The following is a 24,435-nucleotide window of genomic DNA, read 5'->3' on the forward strand; positions in this document are numbered from 1 at the left end:
TGTGTGCATTGCAGAGGTGCACAAATTCAGAAATCTGCTGTATGTGTGTCGTTTCGGTCGGCTTATATCGGATTAGATTTTTTCCCGTTAAATGTTCCTTTTATGTTGTTAAGCTTTCCCCGTTTTTTTGAATTGTCGCAAGTCAAAGGAAATTAATTAAAAATTATGAATATGAGCAAGTTTAAGGATATCTTTAGTGCTCAGCAGGTCATCCATAATGCTATCGAGGCATTTGCCAACTTGGGCGACAAGAAAGGGAAGCTTACAATTTTGCTCATTCATTGAAGTTGACGACAAAGCGGAATAAGAAAGCGATTTGAATTTAACGTTAAAAAGGCAGTGTGACCGTGAACTTATTACCAAAAAATCTGAAGCAGTATCCATATAGTTGTCTCTGTCTCTGAGCTTCAATGAATCCGAAAATTAATGAGGCGACCAATATAGTTTCGTACCGTATGAATAGTGATCAATTAATATTGCTTAAATATTATTTTGAATTGGATGGAAACAATTATATTTGGATTCGAAATATACACACGGATTTAAATTATATACACGAACGCGTGGAAACTTTAATAGGGCCCCGCCCAAGTCTGGAAACTGAATCGATATACATTGAACAAAATGAAAATAAATAATAAAGGGCATTTCTGAGTGAAACCGTCGTTATTATAGCAGGCCTAGCAAATAACAGTTTACCGTATTTCCATCTCCAAGAACAAGTTGCACCTTAGGACCCTTTGACTAAAATGTCAGAACTGCACCGTTCACATAGCTCAGTGAGCCAAACAATCTTTGCTCATCAAACAACCGATTTTTTCGTTTCAGTTGCTTATTGACCGTTTGACAAGATTAAAAAATAAGAAAGCCAGTCAGAAGTTTGCAACGCAGTAAAGAAGACATCTCCGAACCTATAAAGTATATATATTCTTCATCAGCATCACTAGGCGAGTCGATGTCTAAACATTCCCAAAAGTTGTCTTTCTATTGCAGGTAGTATATAAGTCGGAACGAGCCGGATCGGACGACTATAGCATATAGATCCCATAGGAACAATCGGAAAAATAAATAAAAAAAAATTATAACTTTGCTCTTTTTTTATTTTTTTTTTCAGTTCTTCGACATATAGTAATGGTTAAATATTTCAGAATTACGGTTTAAATTTTATCAACGGACGACTATAGCATATAGCTTCCATAGGAACAATCGAAAAATAAATAAAAAAAATTATAACTTTTCTGTTTTTTAATTTTTTTATTAGTTCTTGGACATATAGTAATGGTTAAATATTTCAGAATTACGGTTTAAATTCCATCAAAATCGGACGACTATATCATATAGCTCCCATAGAAATAATAAAAATATATAAAATAACTATCTAATAATTGAGCTGCAAATCATCATAGCTTCAATGTTTTTAAACATATACGCAAGTAAATCATAATATTAATGTTTTCAAAAATATTTTATTCTTGCAATAGCTGCAAGGGTATATGAACTTCGGCTTGCCGAAATTTGCTTCCTTTCTTGTTCATTGTTGTTTTCTAATAATTATTATGATGCATGCCAAAATGTGTCTGTAAGCAACATTTATATCCTTGATCACCAGAGGGTGATTTCTGCATACTTCTTTAGCGTACAAGGCCGAATTCCCCGTTATTGCGAACCTGATTAACATTTTTTTGACGTCCAATACATCAATCTGACTAACGATCTTTTCTTCTTAATGCTAATTTTTTACAGTTATTTGACGACATGAAGCGACATGTCGCCACACCCAGAAAAGATAGTGTATATCCAAAAAATTTGGTTAGATACAAGAAGTATTTCCGGTGGTCTTGAAAAATATTGTGTATAACAAAAAATCAAAAAACTTGTATTTTTCATTTGTTCTTTATTTTTTTTTTTTTCTCAAACCAGATGACAAAATTGTTGATAAGACAAGGGAAAGACCCATTGAGCTGAGTATTTCTTTTATTGCCCATCTTCTGATTCTCAACATGTGAGCATTAAATCCAAGCGCTCTGTTTAAGTTGTTATTGAAAACATTAAACTAGTGGTTATGTTCTGTCATTAACCTTAAAGGAAAAACGGTGAACTGTTATTTGCGAGCTCTGCATTATTGTCATTGACGAAATATGTGGTGAAAATGTAGTAGGGTGGAATAAACTGGAAAGAAGTTCGATTAGCATACTTATACATATTTATCCGATTCTTTCCTCAGCTTTGCAACTAGAAAACTTTATGGATAATTACCATTACAGAAAAATCACTTACTGACGGCTCATATTTAACTAATCTAGTCCCAACCAATTCCTTTAATGAGTGCAAGAAAACTCCTTATGAAATGTGGCATAATAAAAAGCCATGTCTCATGCCTGTATTTGAGAATTTTCAACTGTTTACATCCACAAGATAATTAGAAATAGAACGTTCGATGAGAAATCTTTCATGACAAAACAAAAACTTTTTGACTTTTAAAGCGAACCGTGGTTTTTTTTGGATTCAATAATAAACCCATGGTGTAACATAAATACTATAATTACGTTCGTGAAAACTAACTGATTAGTTATAAATACTTACAAAACTTCAAGTAATTAAGAACCACAACAAGAAATAGAACCGGCACAAAACCAGTTGCCTGCATAGTTCCCCTTTTTAAAGGGAGGAAAGTGACATGTTCACATATTCCGTTATGTACCAAGAAAAAAGAATTTGCAGTGTAGGCGATCCCACGCTCAACCAATGTAAGCAATCACTAAGTGCTCCACCCTGAGTGGCGCTCTTACTCTCAAATTATTGTATACAATTAATATTCCAAGCGGGCGATTCCGCTCCCAAACTTATGTGCAATTACAATTTGTAAACAAAGGGCAGCACAAGTCAAATTTTTGTCACAAGAATATAGTCTTAAGCTGAGAACAATCAAATAAAGACATGAAACTAATTTTTCGTTTACTTATTCCTCTTATCGTTGTCCCTAGTCAATTGACAGGACATTAGTTCGACTCAATTAATAAATACCCTTTTACTCTACGAGTATCGGGTATAATTATCAGGGAAAGTTGGGGGAGCTTTGACTAGGTTTCTTATTGTCGGATAAGTTCCGGGCGAGTGAACACCGCCAGTGGTTTTTTTCCCAAGACGTTCTGGAGGAAGCTCTCTTAACGGCTTATGCTTCAATATTTCTGAGTGAAAAAATTACCCTTAATTTTGCAGTTATTGCAAAAATTAAATATTCTTTGTAACCTTTAATATATATATATATAAACATATGTTTAAAAACATTGAAGCTATAATGATTTCGAAATCAATTATCGGATCGTTCCTATGGTGCTATTTAATATCGTTTTCCGGTTTGAATAAAATTTAAAGCGTAAATCTAAACTATTAAATTATTTCTAAGTCCACAAGAATTAAAAAAAAAGTTTAGAGAACAAGAAAGGAAGCAAACTTCGGCAAGCCGAAGTTCATATGCCCTTGCAGCTATTGCAAAATGTAAATATTCTTAAAAACATTAAAATTATGATTTACTTGCGTACATGCTTAAAAACATTGATGATTAATTCTTTGATAGTTCCTGTGGCAGCTATATGATATTGTTTGTATTAAAAGCGTATTTCTGAATTGTCAAATTATTAATAAGTCAAAAAAATTTTTTTTTTAAATAATTACCAAATATATTATTGTTTTCATGGGAGCTTTATGATATAGTCGTCCGATTTTGATGAAATTTAAACCGTAATTCTGAAATATTTAACCATTACTTTATGTCGAAGAACTAAAAACAAGAAAGAAAGCAAACTTTGGAAAGCCGAAGTTAATATACCCTTCCAGCTATTGCAAAAATTAAATATTCTTGAAAACATTAAAATTATGATTGACATGCGTGTATGTTTACATTGAATCTATGATGATGTGCAGCTCAATTATTTGATAGTTCCTATGGCAGCTATATGATATCGTTTTCCGATTTTAATAAAATTAAAAGCGTAATTCTGAACTGTCAAATTATTAATTAATCAAAAAGAATTTCTAAAAAAAAAATACAAAATAAAAAGATTAATTTTTAAAAATTTAGTTTGTGTAGAAATCACAATTTCAGTCAGAAGTTAGCTACGCAGTGAAGGAGACATTTCCGACCCAATAAGGTATGTTAATTCTTGATCAGCATCATCCGTCTGTCCGATTTTCCGTCTGTCCGTTTCTACGCAAACTAGTCCCTCAGTTTTAAAGCTATCTGCATGAAATTTTCCCAAAAGTTGTCTTTCTAATGCAGGTAGTACATAAGTCGGAATGAGCCGGATCGGACTATAGCATATATCTCTCATAGGAACAATCGGACAAATAAATGAAAATAAATTATAAGTTTGCTGTTTTTTAATTTATTTTATTTCTTTATTTCTTCGACGTATAATAATGGTTAAATATTTCAGAATTACGGTTTAAATTTCATCAAAATTGGACGATTATAACATAAAACTCCCATGGAAACAATCAAAATATAAAAAAAAGACTTTTTTATTTTGAATAAACGTATTTAATTTTATTAAAAATCGGGAAAACGATATCACATAGCTGCAAATTATCATAGATTCAACGTTTTTAAACATATACGCAAGTAAACCATAATTTTAATGTTTTGGACCACCTACAGATTTCTCATTTATCAAAAATAAAAATAATTAAATTTGCCAACTTTAACATATATTTAAGTAGCACGTGTCTTTCGGTGCTCGCACAGCGATTTCCCATACAAAAGTTAAAAAAGCCGCTCAAGCAAGACGGTACACAACTTTTTTTGTTGTTGTGAACCCAAAAATTAAAAAGTTCCATGAAAGTTTGATCTTTTAGTTAAAGTTGGAAGTCAAGAAATAAGCCTAAGAGATCCACCTAAATTTTACTAGAACCAAATAATTTTCCAAAAGTCTGGGTATGCAATCCCTTTTCTCTTAGCGATTCTCTTTACGATCGGACTAACACAGCATATTTTCAATTCTTCAATATATAGTAGGCTCCTATCACGTGCTTTGATTTAATTATTTTCGTAATTGACATAGGGCTTAAATATGTTTTCTACTTAAATCAAAGATTTTTATAATTACTTATGAATATATTATGTGATATGAGTTAGACAAATTTTTGATTTCAGTATGCGTTTTTTTATCATAAACAAATCTAGCGACTATACCATAAATAGCTGAATAGCGTAATAGCTAAATAGCATAAAATCGAACAAAATTTATTGTTATTAAACACATATGTAGAAGCTTTTAGCTGAAATAAAAACTTCGGTAAAGGGTGTATACCAGTGTAACTTTTTTTTTTAAATCTATTTTTTACAATGTCAAAACAAGAAACAACGCTGAAGTCCAGTTCCCCGACTATTAGACACCCTTTACTCAACTCAGCTCACCTATTTCAAAGCAAATACCAGAAAACAACTATGGGGCCAACGACCACATTTTTGGCCAAAACCCATTTTTTAAAAGTCGTTAAATATATTTTTTTTATCACGATGGATAGGAATAACCCTAATCTTAAATGTTGCAAACACAAAATTTTAAATTTAAATTTACACTAAAAAAGAAGAAAAAAAACCAATTCAAGTGCAATTTTTTGGCATGCAGTTCAACAATAGTGGTTTGTAATATGTGTTTGTAAACGTGAATTGTAGTTATCGATTGTGGTGTCCCTGTAAGTAATAACCCCAAAAAAATTAAAAGCTTGTAGTGATTTGTTATTTTTAAATAGAGCTACAAAGTGATTCAAGCAATTTCAAACTCTAAAACTTGTTACATGTTGTAGATTATTCAATTACTTTTCTATTCTGTTAATATAAAAGTGCACTTTTGCGCACTTATTCTGAAATTAAACTTTTTAGGTTTTAACCTCAAATTTGCAAACTCCGAGTTTTTTAACATATGGAAAGCAGAGGCGACAAAGAGTGCAAAGGAGATTGCCATTTTCGAATTTATGAAACCGTCAATACGTGGACCTCGTTCAAAGCAAGTTAAGGCAATTTTGGTTAAAAAAAGGCAAAGCCTTTGCTTCAATATAACACAGAAGTGGGCAAAGTGCAAAAAAAAACTTAAATCTATTCAACTAAAGGCATTCTTCTTGCCTTAGCTCGAATTCAAATAATAGATTACTAATTCAAGCTGCAAGTGCAGCTGCTCGTAAGCGCGCTCAGCCCGACCATGCCTATATTTTGAAAATTTTAATTATTTATTAAAACGAAATTACTGCGTTTACTCTAAAAATAACTTCTCCCAAAAGAAAAAAACCTGTTATATCCTAAAAAAAAAAAAGGCCACGCCCATTTTTTTTCCAAACTTGTATTTTTTCAACATAATCTTCTGAATTAAAAAAAAAATGTTTTATTTAGTATTTAGCAATAAAAAAAACCTTAAAAAAGGGCGTAACCCCGCCCATTTTTTTTATAAAACCTTGCTTTCCGTATCATAGACTTAATTTAAAAAACAAAAACCGAGAAAGTTTCTTCGTTTGCCCCATAGTGCTTTGTTTTTTAAGTGGCGCCGTCTGTCGAACTGCATTGACAACACTGTAGGTCGCTACTGCATTTAATAGTATGCGTGCTCACCGCTACTCTCCGCTGCTCTTCAAGCTCGAACTCCGTTCTCCAAATACGCAGAAACGTCATGGCCAAACTTAATTGCCAATAAGTTCTAAACTTAAAGATTGGTTCTAAAAATGTTTGTGTCTACCGATAGATATGGCGGACATACACAAAACTAATACCTACGGTCTAATATGTCTAAGAGTAACATACCTTCACGATTTGTGGGCGTTATAATAGGCGTGGCTCCGTTTTGAAATAAATAGAATATGCATGCAACTTCACTATGCTTTAGCTTTTATAGTTTTGGAGATCTCGACGTTCATACTGACGGACAGACAAACGGACATGCCTAGATCAACTCGGCTGATCAAGAATATATACTTTTTAGGGTCGGAAATGCTTCCTTCTACCTGCTACATACTTCTAAACGAATACAATTTATCCTTTTACTCTATGAGTAACGAAAATAAATACCCTTTAAAAGTATTATTAGTACTCTCTTTAAAAATTTGACTCCTTTTTGTGGTATGCTGGTATAGCCCTTTAACGAAACAAAGCTACTGGAGATAGCTGGCTAGTTATTTCATACAACTTTTTTTTAATACTGCTCTTCTACCCTGCGCTAACAGATTGCAAATAATTAGTTTCCTAACTGATTGCCTAATCATAACATTTGTGGATTAATCGTCAATCGTCTAGTTGCAAACAAAATACTTCCCGACCGCAGTATAAAGGACATTTAAATTTACCTATATCCATATCTCACAAATGACTTCATTTATTTAAAAAAATGCTAATATTAGTAATCAACGACCAGCTTTATTTGTTCTTCAATCGCTAGGCCGCTATGCTGCGAAAAAATCACTTCTATTAAGGCAATTGAAGAAGGTTCAGACAGAGATGCGCCCCATGTGCCCTGTTTATTAAGATCAATTAGAAAGCAGATGCGGTATCGACAACCCCTCCTCGAAACTTTTCATAAAACGCCAACAACCGCAGTTGCACATTGAATCATGATGTCAGACTCAGCGGACAAGCCTCCAATCTACCTAACCCCGCAGTTCTTTAGGCGCACACTGGAGCATGGCTTGCAGCAGCTCAACCTGCAGGTCCTCGGCGTGCAGCTGACGAATCTGACGCGTGGCGGAGAGAACTACTGCAGCAACATCTACCGAGCCCATATTCGGTATCGCAATGCCAATAACAGTGTCCTGGAGACATCGTTGATCGTTAAGTCCATGCCTGACGAGAAACAGGCCATTCTGGCCCGCCTTAACATTTACAACAAGGAAACCGTCTTCTACATGAATATCAAGCCGAAGTTGGAGGCGCTCATGTGGATAGCACACGATGTTTCTAGTCCCTGGACGTTGGCTGCCAAGTAGGTGTATTAAAAGCTACTAACTTTGCATTATTAAATATTTTCCTTGTGAAAGGCACTACTACTCTACTACTCAGCCGGAGCAGACCATTGTCTTCGAGGACCTGTGCTCCGAGGGCTACCAGTTAAAGTGCCGCCAGTTGGGACTGGATTTCGACCACGCGTCTCTGGTAATGCGGAAGTTGGCCGAGTACCATGCCCTTACTATGGTTATGGCCGAACACGAACCGGAAACGATCGTAGACCGGTATCCTTTCGGCCTGCTGCACATGGACGCCATAAAGTCGGAGCCTTTCAAGCTGCTTTTCGGGACCCAACTCCTAAAGCTGGCCGCTCTAGTGGGTGATTGTGAGGGGTTTGGTGTGATCGCCACAAAACTCTACCGGTACCATGAGCACTTTACAGAACGCGTCTTAAAGGCAGTGTACCCGCTGCATGGAAGATATAATGTGCTCAATCACGGTGACCTTTGGGTGAACAACATATTTTTCAAGTACGATTTGCACTACAAGGTGCAGCAGGTAAAATTTGTAAGTATATGTATGTATAAATATTAACGTGACTGATATATTTTAATTATTTATTTATTTATAATTGCTTGTTCAGATCGACTTTCAGCTTTGTTTCAACGGCAGTCTGGGCTTTGACATCAACTACTTTCTTAACACTAGCTTGGAGCTGGAGGTGTTACGTGACCGGCGGCAAGAGCTTATCGACATATACTACAAGATTCTGGTGGACAGCCTACAGCAGCTGCCCTGGGCTAAGCCGCTGCCCAACTATGACGGCATCATGGACGAAATCCGGAAACGTGAGGCCTACGGTTTCTTTGTTGCCTTTGGCTTTTTTCCGTTGATGAGCATGATCGGAATAGATTCAGAGGACAACTCGTTGAAGAACTTCCACAACGAGACATTCGCCAGGCAGAAAGTCCAGCTCATGTTTGAAGGTAACACACGAACCCTGGAGAGCTTGAAATGCACATTAAAGCGTCTGGACGATTTAAAACTGTTCGACTAATCACATAATACAAAATTTGTGTTTACAAATAAAACACATACAGCCATTAAGTGCCGTTTAATAAAACATTTTCATCTGTTGTTGTCCCGGCAAAACCTGCGTTGTATTTGGGTTAAGGCCGGCTAGCGCTCTTTTCACGGCGTTTATTCTCTAACCCTGCCCTCAAGTAGATATATCCATATAAAAACGGTATGTGATCTATTATATGAAAGGTATTGCGTCATAGCTCACAGATATTTTTTGATTTTTGTAATAAAATACACCAATTGGTTCAAACATTTTTGGTCAAATTTTATTTGTCAACTTAAAAAAAAAAATTGAAATAGAAATTGAAATAGAAATAGAAATTAAAAATAACTCTTCATTTTTAATGAAAGTTGAAATTGAAATATAACTTCAAATTTGTTTTTAAAAAATTATACTTTTTCCGGTCCCTCACCGAGAAAATTCCAATGTTCAAAAATTGTGAATTTGAATTATCAACTTGAGGATATACTCATTTTGAGTACAGATTTTGCATAAGAACTCACATTGGGAATACTCCTCTCATTAAAAGAAAAAATACTTCAATTGATGATACATTTACGGTCAAAATAATTGTGGTGCCACCGCTCCTCATCTTTAAATGTGTGTAATCGTTATAGTTCTTGCCAAATCTAGCCATGATTGACTATTTAATTAGACTAGACTATATATAGTTGAAAACAAAAGAAATCCGGACCATTTTGCAGTTAATTTTATGGAAATCAGCCATTATCTGAAATTGGGATTAATAATCGGCCGGTCAAAATAATAGTAGTGAAGACGATTAATTCAATAAAATTAAAAAAATCGATAAGTTTTATATTTCTAAATTATTTTATAAGCAAAAAATCCTTTTTTCTGTAACAATGTTGTAATTTGGAAAATATAATTTTGTTCTGGATTTAAGAAAAATTCACAGTCCTCTTTGTCATAGTTTTTCGAAAAAGTAATGAAAATGAAAAAAAAAACCGAGACCGAATAAAATTTTGATAATTCATAATTAATTGCAGTAATAAATCTGAGCTAAAAATCTAAATTTATACGACGCGTGAGCTTCTTAGTAAATATATAATATAAGTATTAAAAGATTACCTTAGTTGATGAGGTAATAATATGAAATATACTCAAATTAAAAATTTTCACAGATACGAAAAAAAAAGTTTGCAGACAATATAGCATACAGTTTTTTTTGCAGAGCCAGAACACCGATAGAAGCAGAGCTAGGATAAAGACTATTATATTCAAGGCTATGCTTATTTAGTGTAATGGTCTTTAATAATTAAAAATACACTGTCGCAGATATTTTCAAGCCATTTCCATGTCATAGTTAACCCCTTTTCGTGGTATTGGCTCAGTGTTCGTATAGGTGATTTTTTTGTACCTCATAAAATGTTACTTCATTTATAAAGGCGTTGGTTTGGAATATTTCTGAGTACTATACGGTAAAATACAATTAATTTATAGTTGTTATAGTTCAAATTCCAGAAAAGTTACAAAGTAAATATGTAAGAGGTCCATAAATTTTATTATTAAAAACTCATGAAAATTTAACTTTGAGTCATTCGAAGGTCTTGAGTCTGGTAAGTAACCCACAGTATTTTGTTATTTAACTTCTAACAAATTCAGAAACAGCCACATCTCAAACATTTATTGCCCCAATTGTTACATATGTGACCTCTTTTGACTTAAATGACGTTCAGAGGTTTCTTGACCACATAGAATATTTATTTATTACATTAAAGTTAGCCAACATAAACATAGCATCCAACTCACATTAGGTGGGAGGGGGCAAGGGCATGTGAGTTAGGATGTTTGAATGAATAGAGCATTCAGAAAATATTACAAAAATACAGTTCATTACATTGCGAACATTAAACACGAAATGGATCATGTACCTCGAAATTCGTCTTACGAATATTATATATTTTTATTGTTTCCATGGGAGCTATATGATATAGTCGGCCGATTTTGATGAAAATTAAATCGTAATTCTGAAATATTTAACCATTACTATATGTCGAAAAACTAAATAAAAAAATTAAAAATCAGCAAAGTTATAATTTTTTTTTATTTATTTATCCGATTGTTCCTATGGGAGCTATATGCTATAAATGTCCGATCCGTCTCGTTCCGACTTATGTACTACCTTGAATAGAATGCTAGTTTTTGGTAAAGTTTCATGCAGATAGCTTTAAAACTGAGAGACTAGTTTGCGTAGAAACGGACGGACAGACGGACATGGGTAGATCGACTCTCTAGTAATGCTGATCAAGAATATATATACTTTATATACTGCAAGGGTATAAAAAAATGTGTTCCCATAATTGTACAATACAAGAAATATATGTAAAAAAATATAAAATGGAAAAATAAATGTAAATAAATTGAAATCAAATTTATTTTCTGTGTTTTATTACTTAAGCAGATCATTTACAGCTATCCATGAGTTGTGGCTGAAATCAAAACTGCTCCTCTTTACGAACACTTTTCTTCTTTCTTATAAGTATTCTTTTTTCTTATAAGTATTTTCTCCACCAGGTAAGCATTTTTGTCCTTTACTTTTTGAAGTTCCACTTATAAAACGACCCTTCAATAGGAACGCTCATATAATCTTATATATCGTAAGTTACTTGGTCTGTTGACTTAACTTTTATATCTTTAAAAACTTCGGTGTATGAATTGGGTTCATATCCCTTCATAAATACTTTCCTGTATTTACTTATTCTAACGAAATCCCCTACAGAAAATTTATGTTTTGGGAATATTTTGGGAATATTATAAACTGATTTTAAAACGAACTCCTCAATTTTAGGCCATGCATCTATAGGTTTCATTTTTATAGTTCGATGGTAAGAATTATTGTCTGATCTACAAGAAATTAGATTTAATGAACCCATTTGTATTTACCCTGAATACTAAATATTTTCCACATAAGACCTTTTCGGTTTCTATTAAACCACTCACATACAGAAGCCTGTAGATGGAATTATAAAATTCTTTTCCTTGATCTGAATTTTAAGTTTTATAAAAAGAGTTTTTTTTACCACAGTTTTCATTGCATCTGCTACATCCGGTGCAGACTTTGTCTTAACTGGTTCGGCGAACGCATAATTTGAAATCGTATCAATAACGGTCAGTAAATATCTAAAACCTCCCTTTTCTTTACTAAACGGTATCATTTCGACTAAATCAATTTGCCAAGTATCATTTATCCTTTTTTAAACAAATTTTCGGCTTCTAAAGTGTTTCCGAGCGCGCTTATGGCTTTATTAGAACACAATGATTGCTTAGTTAAATCTAAATCAGATAGTTGAATATCTAATCTTTCCAAAGATGCACACTTATTAATTATATGATTATGATAAAGATATGTAGCTTTCTGTCGTAATATGGAATTCCAACATAAAAATGTTTTAAAAAATATACCCAATCGTATATAAAGGCGAAAGCCCTTGCAAACTCACACTCAGTTGATTAAAAAAAACTCAATCAATCATGAACACTGCAAGTCGAAATTCAAGCATTATAGTAGATTTTCAATATTTACCCGGAAACAATAAACCAGTTTTTATTAAGGAACTAGCTTTCACACCTAATTTCTTTCATTTTAAAACGCCGTTTAACATCAAAGAATTGAATATTGAGCAACAACACAATATAAATGGATTGGATTGGTCAGCTGGTTATTTACCGTACACATGTCTTGAATATATACTTTCACCACTTAACAAGTATCAAACAGTTGTTGTTCGGGGTGAAATAAAGAAAAGCTTTTTAGCCAAATATTTATCAACTAACATAATCGATATAGACACTGGAAAAAGTTTAACTGAATTACCCAATTTTTTCACTAATTGTAGAATAAATAAGAAAAAAATTCCAATTCTATGTTCATTCAAAAATTTGTTTAAGCTTTTTGTGTTCTTAAAAAACTCTATAGTAACATACGTTTAAGATTTAGTAGAAAATAACTAGTTGACCCAACCTGATCGTTAACTATGGATTCCTTAAAAAATTTTTTTGGAAATGATCCCCATAAATACATGCACCTTATATATTGTAATTATTGCGCATCTGATACTAAATTCGAGAATAACTACGCCAAGAAACACGATCAAGAAAAGCATAAAAAAGCTAAGTGTAGTTTAAAAAATATAATATCCTATTATAAACAAAAATTAAGTAAAACACTTTTATATTAATCTTGAATAATATAATTTTTAAAAAATATATATATATACCTAAAACTAAAAAAAATTTTACACAATTTACATCCATTCACAATGTTAATTTGCGGGCCCTCTGGATCAGGAAAAACAAAATTTTTAGAAAACCTGATTTCCAAGAAGAATGATGTTTTTAATATTTTAATTGATCGAAATATTTGGTGTTATGTGGAGGAAAGTGCTGAGCCAAATTTTAATAATACTTTAAAGAAGTTCCTGAAACAATCGACAACAAAACTAATGAGCCTATTCTGTTGATACTAGACGACTTGATGATGGGTGCCTTTAACAAAAATGTATGTGAACTGTTTACAAAAGGATCACACCACCGGAATTTATCAGTTGTTGTGGTTACTCAAAATAAATTTCATAAATCATCGCATACCCGTGAAATTTCCCTAAATACCAAATATACAATAGCTTTTAATAATGTCCGAGTTTTAATTTCAATGTTTGGCAAAATTTCCAGAAAACCCAACAGATTTATTTAGAATATATAAAGAAGTAATAGAGCAACTCCACGGATATATACTTATTGATCTCACTCAGGTATTAACGATCTCTTCCGGTTTAAATCAGACATTTTTAACTATGAGTATACGGTGTGCTATTCCGACGAAAATGGTTTACAAAAAGAATCTAAGTCGCTTGAAAGCGAACAAAGATATTTGTTCCCAAAAGGGCTAGCAATAAACTACGAAAGGCAATAATAAACCATAGCAATAGTGAACTGCTAAAAACAATAGTGGAAATCGTTTTATTTTAGTCATTATCATTTCATATGCATAACAGGGCGAAAAAAGTTGTCTAGATCGGTTCGAACTAAGCCGGTGCAAATAAGGAAAAACTATTTTTTGGATATCTTATCAATAACAGAATTTTCAATGTATAGATGTGTTATTCAAAGGAGTTCTTTGTCACATTGCTTAGTAATGATTTAATGAATGTATTGCCTGATAATGTAAAATGTGCATTTACAAATATTGTAAATATAACATAAGACATAAAAAAATACTGGGAGGTAGGCATTACGGACATATATCTGAATGATTACATTTAAAAAACAACTAGTAAAGAAGGAAATATAAAGACTGCAACATTTAGGTATTCAAATGTTCCGGCAGAATCTAAAATACCTGAAAATGGATTGATTTTGATGTATACTAACTAACTAACTTTGACTACTACTAACTACTGATCATTCAAATTCCACTGTATGCCCAAATTTGATGTCACAAGGCACTATACGAATCGAAGGAAGATTTTCAGAATCCCTAAGTGAAGCAGTTACTTGTCTGGTATACTGTGAATATGATTCCATGATTGATATTGATAAACATAGAAATATTCGGAAGCTTTTTTAAAATGCATACATTACAAATTCAACAATTGCTTTCCAAACATGCCAAAACACAATCAATTTTTAAAATAGAGTTTTCCCTTGGGACCAGCTACACAAAACCATTTTTAAATATCCTGCTCTAATTATTGCGAATACCGACACTTCAAATCAGCCCGGAAGTCATTGTATTGCATTTTATTTTGATAGTCGCCATAGCCCCAGAAAAAAGAAATTGTAACATTTTTAAGATCAAAAACTTATTAAAACTTTTGTAATAAGCAACAACTACAGGGATATTTTTCTAAACCCTGCGGTCATTATTGCATGATTAATGGCCTTTTTAAAAGTAAAAACAAATCACTTAAAAATTTCTTAAAATATTTCAAGAAAAATTGCTTCTTATACAATGACAAAACAATACTTAAAATGTTTAAGTCCAACTTAAAAAAAATTCTAGTTTACATGTTCCAGTACGATACAATCGTCGGCTTAACTTATAATATCTAAGCATAAGACTAAGGGCTTCTTTTTTTAGTACAGGCAGCATATGACACTGGCAAGTCATCATCATCATCGCTCCAGGGACACAGTTTGTAATGATATCAAAATTTAGAATGAATTAGCTCCTTTTCCTCCAAATTCTCCACAGTAGCCTTTAGGTATTTAAGCCCCTCCAAGTGTTTTTTGAAAAGCATGTCTTCAAATTGCAGCAAGAGCACTTCAATTTGTTGAGCGTACATTTTAAAGGCGAAATTGTTCGTTTTTTACGTTTGCTTTAAGACTAATGTTGGATTTAGAAACTCAGGCCTTTATATTATAATATATTACATATATTATATATTATACGAGTAATTCCGTTCTCATTTAATTTCCTATAAGGGTTCTTAGTACAAAATTTGTTTACATAACTTTTAGGTTAAATTATCCAAACATCTTTGTTGTTTTTGTCTGTTAAATAAAGAGCTTGCATCCGGTGATCTTTTACTCGAGCCCAATACATAGATTTTAAATTTTGTATAACCAATCACAGGCTTCAATTCGTTCAGAGTCTCTAAGAAGTCCTAAGAAATCAACAAAATGACTTTAAGATTTATTTATCGTCAATATTTATGCATACCATTTTTGAACAGCGCTAGATTTGATTTGATGTGCTCTAGTACCTTACAGCTTACAGTGTACTAATTGATTTACCTAAGACTACTTGAAAAATATGACGATATATTTTTTCTCTTTTATACATACATATATACACAAACACAATAAAACAAAATCACATAACTATGCAATATTTTCATATATACTATATATATACTACAAAAACACATAACTATGCAATAGTTTCATATATACTATATTATAGAAATCTCTATCTTTAAGAAATAGTTACAAAAAATTTACCTATGTCCCTTTATAAGAAAACATGCAATGCTATAAATAAGTAAATAGTTAGAATAAATTTTCCAATGACCCTATATAAGACAACATTTTTTAAGAAAACTCAGTTTATATTTTTATACCCTTGCAGAAAGTATTATAATTTAATTCAGAAGTTTGCAACGCAGTGAAGGAGACATTTCCGACCCTATAAAGTATATATATTTTTGAGCAGCATCACTAGGCGAGTCGATCTAGCCATGTTCGTCTGTCCGTCCGTCTGTTCTTCCGATTCTACGCAAACTAGTCTCTCAGTTTACCAAAAGTTGTCTTTCTATTGCAGGTAGTCGGGAACGAGCCGGATCGGACGACTATAGCATATAGCTCCCATAGGAACAATCGAAAAAAATAAATTTAAAAAAATTATAACTATGATGATTTTTAATTTTTTTTAGTTCTTCGACATATGGTAATAGTTAAATATTTCAGAATTACGGTCTAAATTTCATCGAAATCGGACGACTATATCATATAGCTCCCATAGAAATAACAAAAATATATAAAATAACTATCTTTTTAAACATATACGCAAGTAAATCATAATTTTAACGATTTCAAAAATATTTAATTCTTGCAATAGCTCTTGTTACAGAATTACTTTTAGGAAACAAAGCGTTCAGATATTTTTTTTTAAGAGTGCATATACTTACGCCGCTGCTGTTCATTAAGAAAACCAAAATAAATTGGTTTCCTATTTTTTGTTCGTTCCGAAACAAGACTGCTTCTTGCGTTCTTTAGTAAGCGAGAATACATAAACAATGCTATTTTATAGCATGCATAAAAGAAGCTTGCTTTATTGGAATGCGTTCTCTAACTTCCGACTGAGAAATACAAGCTTGCTACTGCCTTTTTAACCCGAATTCGTACACCAGTAGTCAAAAATCGATCTAAAAATTTTTGTTCAGAGTTTTGAAGTTTTCTCAAATGGAAAAACATATTTACAAGCCAACAAAAAAATTGGTTTGCTAGTATTAAATGAAACATTAATTCATAATTATAACAGGTTTCTATATTTTGTATATTGCTAAATGTAGCATGTACAATATTAAGATATAGGAATAGTATTCATGCTGGCATCAATCCTTTGAATATAAACAGCATGTCACAAGTTCGACAAGACCCTTAGAAAGAGCTGCCAATGCAAAACAAAGGAAACAGCGATCGAGCTCAGAAGAAAACTAAGTGAAGTTAAAATGAATTTACTATATTAATAATGTATTCTTTTGTTGTATTTTTATATATTCAATCTATTTTCCAAATAAAAAAAATATAAATTAACATTGTGTCATATTTATTTAAAATCAATATTAATATTAAATATATAATACTATTTGGATTGAACAGAAAAATGTTCAAAATAATTATGTGCTTTTGTTTGTTGTGAATATGAACTAAATTTGAAATAAATATTTATTCTTATAAAATTTATATTTGAAATGTTAAAATCAATTATGTAAATAGTTACTATGATTTACTACGAGGCATATTTTAAACTATTTTGGCATAAGTGAATCAAATACAAAAATGTTTGAATTTACTATGAACTATTCGATATATTTATATATACAATTTCCATGTGTGCTTCTAGATCCTTAGGAAAAATAATTGATCCAATGATGAAATAGTGACATTTACTATGTTTTTTTTACCACTTTATGGCAATACCCGGGTAATTCCTCAAGAATTACTGAGGTTTTTTCTTGGAATTCCCCCTAGAATCCCTTAGGGAAATTCATATTTAAATTTCAGGGAGTTCCCTAGGAAATCACCGAGAATTCCTGGGGAAAATCCAGAGGAATACCTCCGAAAACCCTAGTGAAACAACAAAAAATTTAATTCAGTTTACTTCTTATTTTCATTTTTATTTGCATTGTTTTAAAGAAAATACTTTAAAGAAATACATATATATAGAATCAATTAAAATATCTGCATTGCACAAAGTATTATCGCACTATTATTAACTTACTGCACTTACCTTACGAATTATTAAATTTCTTTAAAAGTTGACTTGATAAGACAGCAGCAGCAGTGCAAAGGGAATGGGGAAAAGAAAAACGAAACCGAAAATTCTGCCTTACGCGTGTCAATGTGTATCCGCCATAACAATGCCTTGTAATTACAACCACATAAGACAAATAATCAAAAATAAACATTTTATTGTTTTCGAAACCAACTTTTTAGCAAATGTCATTACACAAAATCAGGAAAACAATGTAATATAAACTTACATATTTATAAATATTACAGCCCATGAGATTTGTTTTTCGAAAATGCCGCGAGGAAAATGAAGGGAAGGTGCACAAACGATTGTATTTGTATGCGTGCACAGTTACATTAACTTATTTAAATGCGTTCCAGAAGTTTCGGCAACTTTTGCAGTTGTAAATAAATAACAGCGTTCATATTTCGTTTTCTACGCTGACCATAAGAATAACAGACACAATTCGAAATTTCTGGAATGCATATATGTAAAAACACACATATGTATTTGGATTTTATTTTATATTTTCTTTCCAGAAGTCAACCCACAAGCTTACGATCAGCGGAACTGCATATTCTATTCAACCACAGCAACATTTTGGAAAATTAATTTTCATAATAACAGATTTTATATATTGTTTAACGTTGAAGCACTTTAACCAGTACAAACAAGTACCCCAACATAACCAAGCACGAGCGTGCGGGCCCTATTAGCATTGTGGGCAGTTATCGAGTTCGGGAGAAAAACGCAGATAACATAATGTAGAGACATTTAAAAAAACACTAAAACTAAGTACGGTGCAAATATGTTAAAACATTAGTTTTTAAGACAGGGAATAGAGGTTGATTATATAGATTATTATAATTATTACAAAGAAAAAGAAACGGTTTATGCAGTCCAAAATTTGAGGTCATCTTGGCAAGTTAAGAGGATGGTAGTTGCGGGTTTGTCTAAAAGGCAGATTAAAAGTTAAGCGGCTTACAAATTCTATGTAGTCAATATCACCTTTCACAAGATTGTGCATAAAATTGTTCCAAGCATGATTCTACGATTAACAAGAGAAGGTAAATTAAGCAATAGTAATCTACAAGAGTAAAAAGGCAACCTTACGTTTTAACCCCAGCTCAAACTACGAAGTGCGAAAAGAAGAATTTTTTTTAACCGACTCAATACGGTCAATGTGTACTTGATAATTGGGACTCCAAACGGGAGCGCAATATTCTAATTTTAAACGGTCAAGGGAAAAAAATAATAATTTAGTTGTATAAGGATTGTCAAATTCTTTTGACCATCGCTTAATAAGTCCAAAAATACTCATAGCCTTGTTAACAGTAGACTTTATGTGACAGTTGAATTTTAATTTTAGGCTAAGAAGAACTCCTAAATCGTTGATCGAATATATTCGGTCCAGTGGCATATTATGAAAAGAATAGCTTTAAGAGGTCAGATTGACACCATCTCTAAAAGCAATCAATATAACGCTGTAAACCGAAACCCGATTGCAAATTATTATAGGACAAACAAAGTTCAACATCATCAGCATACATTAATACTCGAGAATGTGTTATGACAGAAGGAAGATCATTGATGAGCAAAGTAAATAGCAATGGGCCCAAATGACTACCCTGAAGCACTCCAGATGTTACGTTAATCATATTGGAAACTGCGTTTTTAAAAATAATCCTCTGAGTTCTTCCTTTCAAACAACTTGAATTCCAATTTAAAAGATTATTCGAAAACCCGAGCTGAAATACCTCTATAATTTCGAACAGTAGTTTAAAGAACTTGGCAAATAAATCAGCAAATTTCAGAGTCAGTAGACGCCTGAGTTGAGTTTAATCGAACGAGCAAGGCGGAGTTTTTTCGCTTGACATTTACAAAGTTATAAATTGCTTCGGACTATTTGAAAATTTGGTTTTACACCGGTTCAAATACATAGAATAGCATTGACTGTTAAGAACATTTAAATCCGATCGAGCAACCACATACTTCGAAAAATAAGATCGCTTGCCCGTTCTTTTGTACTCTTTGTAAGTGTTTGTTTTTAGGTTTTTAAGTCTTTGAAATTCTTTTGTAAGCCAAGGAAGTCGGCTATGTCTTGGAGGAAGACTGTCAGGAACGCATTCATTAAAAAGGGATTAATTTAGTGGCATTTCCATATCCATGCAGTTGTATAAGTCTGTCTAGTTGTGTTCGGAAATCAAGTAGTTTAGCGTATTAAAGACGCATTTACGGAAGCATTTCGTTTTAGAGTAACAAAATAAATGGGAAAAGTTTTCAAGGCAGGGCAAGGAAATAGTCAATTCCATTGTGGGATGGTTTCGGTCCTCTGGGACAACTAGAGGGTCAATTCTAGATACAACGACCTCATACGGATTCAAAAAAAATACCTTATCTAAATGCCTATTTAAAGAATTACGGATAGAGCTAATTTGTAGTAATGAAAGGTCTAAAAGTACATCAACAAAGTCATGATCCGACAAAGGCGGATATATATCTGGGAGATTAAAACCTCCTAAAACAATAAAATGATCCCTGTCAGAAATTAGAGATAGAACAGAATAAATAGCAGATAAATGATGTTCATAAATTACAATGTCAGACCCAGGGCGATAAAAGAACAGATTACAAAAATAGATAAGGCATGTAAGGAAACTTTTACACTAACAAATTCTAGCAATAAACACCCTAAACGCCCTACGAGAAACGCAATCATTTCTTTAAGTATGCTGATCTACAACTTATCCAGAGTCAGGGGCTGATAAGCTAAATAGGTGCCGGTAAAGACTCATAACAAGTATTTTAAATTGGGGCAGATTATCTGAAACTGTAGCGGTAAAGTAATTTATTGCGCAAAAAAAAAATAATAAATAAATACCTCAGTCAATTTGAAACTCTGATCAAATGAAAACACAAAAACACAATACTAAAAGAAACGCGTGTAAATTCTATCGACTGACTTGGCTTGTGAAACACAACTATGAACATACGCAAAAAGTAGAGCGGGAGGAATAGAGAGTAAAATGTTACAGAGATTTACTCGTGCAATGTTACAAAAACAAAACACTAGGAATACTGGCAAAGCATACACAGGAGAATGAAATTACAACAACAATGCACAGGGATTAGACAATTTAAAATATAATTTATAATACTCTAATAGTGAGTACAGATTTATAAGAAAAGCCTATTTTCAACACACACAATGTATTTAAACTAAGCTTGGTTAAAAGAACAACACCCGTACTTTCAGAAATTAATTGACAAAATAACAGAGCACAAGATAAGCACAACCTATCAAAAGCGACGCTAAATCGTATATTTGTTTTAGGCACACGCAGTGTGCTTAAACTATAACTAAAGTTTTCTATTAATTACAAAAGCATGTTAAGTGGTTTTTGGTGTCAGTTATAGCAACTCAAAATTAACGAAATTGTATATTGTAATTCTGAAAAACTCAACAGCTTAAAGCGGGAGAGTGGAAGGTAATATGTATGTTTATTTTAAAGTTTAGATGCATTTGCAAAACGATTATAGACGTCATTTTCTTGCAATTAAATATCAATGCTAAAAGCCGATAACAAATCAGTTAAGAAGAATACACGCTATATCGTTACAACTGATTCGCCCCGACAAAAAATCGCAGGACATGGGAAACCGAAAAGCAGACATATGGTAAGGGTTATTCATCATACATTGATTTTTTCACAAAGACTTTTGGAATGAAATATGCACTTAATAAATGAACTAAAATAAATGCAAGTTCGTGTGAAATTAGACAGTTGAGTGTACCCATGACATCTCTAGCTCTTCCGGGAATTTGGGGGGTATTTGTTGACCCTACTGTCTAACATTACCTTGAGAATAATTTTTAAAGTCCCTTTCTGAAACTAATTAACCACCAATCATGGTAGAAATACTCATAATGTAACCTGCACGGATAAACCAAACAAAGCAACAACCAGGCGATCTAATTCAAATAAAAGTAGTACGTTTCGAAAACCAGATAATATCGGCGAGGTCTTAGATGTTAGATGACTCACGCCTACCCCCCGTACAATGTCTTTAGTTTTTAAACGATTATTAAAGATCCCAAATTGTAGTCGATCAAATATTTACATTCCCAGGTCGCGAAAGTAATTCAGCTACTCTCATTTGATGTTCTGTTTAAGCATTGATAAATTCCATGATTTATTCATTGGGCAAAGAAAAACAAACAATTACTTGTTTTACAGTTAAAGTTATACTTCATGATAACTTTCTCTCTTTCTATTAATATAAACGTTCACATACCTACTCTCTTCGTTTGTCGTTTTGAAGCGCTATATTAGATAATTATCCACACACACACTAGTTGAAAAGGCATAGAAAATATACAGCATGCAAATATACAATATATGTTGCATCCTTCGCCGGAGCTACTAGTGTTTCTTTTCCTCTGCTTGCACGATTGTAATGTCGTTGAAGGCTCCGAGGGGTGCGATAACTGTCTAACGGAGGGATAGAAGTACGCTGGCGTGCTGTCGGATTTGCGGTTTAAATGGCAGAAGGCCGGATTGGATGGCGTTATCACTGCCCACACGCCTAATTTGTGGATGGGCCAGATGGTGGCGTGAATAATTGCGTTGACTCATTGAGTTTTTTTATTGACTTTTTGCTATTAAAGCTATTTCAAGTTTAGTGAAAGTTTTTTTAATGCGAAAGCGGGAGCAAAATAAAGCTCGCTCTCGCGATTTCGCCCCGTCATCGCCAACCTTCGTTAAGCTAGGCTCTAAGTACATCTATATATATATTTAATAAGCACTCGCTAAATTTGATTAGTTATCGTTTTGCCAACATAAAGTTCACACCACCAAGTTCCTTTTCGCTATTTTAATTAGAAAAAATAATCTAATTTTTGGCGCCCCCGGGTGGACTGTGAACAATAAATAAAGGGCAACAAGTTTAGTGACAGTGACACATACATAATAAATAAAGTGCAAGTGATAATTGCATACCAATTTGCACAAATATATATTATATATAAAAAAAAGTTGTCCGCGGCGAGTGTTGTTTTTTTGTTTGCTAACAAACGCAAATTGCGCAAGCGCAAATTGCTAACAAATTGTGGCGGTCGCGAAATACCGTGTTTCCTGACTTCGCCAATACTGTCATCACCGAATGATGCATAAGTAAAGTGACAGCCGGATTTAAAGATCCGAACGTAGAGCCTGAGGTATTTGTGCAAAAAATTTGAAGCTAGAGTTGAAAACAATAATTAAATATAACATTTATTGTCTTGTGCTGAAAAATTTAAGCTTGTAAAGAACTGATTTTCTTTGTTTATCCGCTCGCTACGAATGTCGTGCGGCTAGCTCAGAAGATATAAGTGTTCGTCCCACCAAATTTATATAAACGTGATCGCCCTATTGACCAGTGAAAACGCACAGAAAGATTGGGGTACAATGATCTTTTATTTGTCGACTTGACCCTCGGCCGGGGTTTTGTATTGACAATGTGGAAATATGCTCCGCCGTCGGCTCCTTCCCACGTTGAACGTCTTGCCGGGTCGTGCTCACTGCGAAGTGGTGTCTCCCTCTCCGATTTCGCTCGCTATGCCTTCCGTTGCCTTTGGCTCGGCGGTATTACAGGGCTTATTGGCGTACGCCGGAAGCCGCCAAAGCAGTCCCTGGGTCAAACGACAGGTTCTAGACGAACGCTTCCACCCTACCCTCTCTGCCGCAGACTTCGGAACTCGACGTATTTGTATTGGACTGGACTTAACCGTGTGAGGCCGTAAGGACCTGAGCTACCTGTATCTCATTTCGGAGACTTTAGCTCTAAGTCCCGAACGTCTCGACGTAGCGATCTTGTTTCCTTGATGACTCCGCACGGCTTTACTTGCTCCTTCACTTTGTTTCACTGGTTACTGGTTCACTTGATGACTGTTACTTGTTGACTTGGTAGAAATCGACTGATCCCGCTTCCTGCGCTCGGCCGGCTTATATAGGGCTCTATTTACCACTGGTTATCGGCGATTCCTTGCCTCTTGGTCCAAAGTCCACGGTTTTACCGTTCGACCTTTCGCCCTCTGCGAACGGTATTAATATCAGGGTCCGAAGTCCGGTGCCGTCCCGTTACTTCCTTCTGTACACGGCCCTTCGCTGCTTTCTTTTATTGCTGCCCCTTTCGGACTCTCCCTTTCCCTGCCTGGTGCTCAGGGCACCACTGTCTCTTGCCGCACTACCGTTACTACGGGCGAATTCGCCGCGTAACTGGTAACTGGTAGGGCACTGCTTGCATGCGCTTACTCTGCTTGCTTTTTAACTTGTGGGGAGTTATTCAACTCCTCACAACCTCGCTTTCAATTCTTGGCAAATACGTATCTATATAGTAGAGCTAGATTGTATGCAATAAATATATTTAAATAATGCACACACACAACATATGCACAATATATTTTAA

The 24,435-nt window shown here is 33.5% G+C and overlaps 1 protein-coding gene across 1 annotated transcript; it reads left to right on the forward strand.

Annotated features, from left to right (window-relative positions):
• Positions 1-7,464: 7,464 nt before the first annotated feature.
• On the forward strand, positions 7,465-9,086 carry LOC128253217 (uncharacterized). Its single transcript, XM_052981447.1, has 3 exons — positions 7,465-7,964; positions 8,020-8,494; positions 8,571-9,086. Exons 1-3 carry the CDS (start codon positions 7,597-7,599, stop codon positions 8,982-8,984), a joined length of 1,257 nt encoding a protein of 418 aa, XP_052837407.1. The 5' UTR covers positions 7,465-7,596; the 3' UTR covers positions 8,985-9,086.
• The last annotated feature ends 15,349 nt before the right edge of the window (positions 9,087-24,435 follow it).

The sequence above is a fragment of the Drosophila gunungcola genome (assembly GCF_025200985.1).
Source record: "Drosophila gunungcola strain Sukarami chromosome 2L unlocalized genomic scaffold, Dgunungcola_SK_2 000007F, whole genome shotgun sequence".
NCBI lineage: Eukaryota > Metazoa > Arthropoda > Insecta > Diptera > Drosophilidae > Drosophila > Drosophila gunungcola.

What these genes read in the sequence shown, in the direction of transcription:
- LOC128253217 (XM_052981447.1), top strand. Translation starts at nt 7,597, where the DNA reads ATGATGTCAGACTCAGCGGACAAGCCTCCAATCTACCTAACCCCGCAG. An exon ending in CCCTGGACGTTGGCTGCCAA is followed by an intron (nt 7,965 to 8,019) that starts GTAGGTGTATTA and finishes TCCTTGTGAAAG; the next exon opens with GCACTACTACTCTACTACTC. An exon ending in AGGTGCAGCAGGTAAAATTT is followed by an intron (nt 8,495 to 8,570) that starts GTAAGTATATGT and finishes TTGCTTGTTCAG; the next exon opens with ATCGACTTTCAGCTTTGTTT.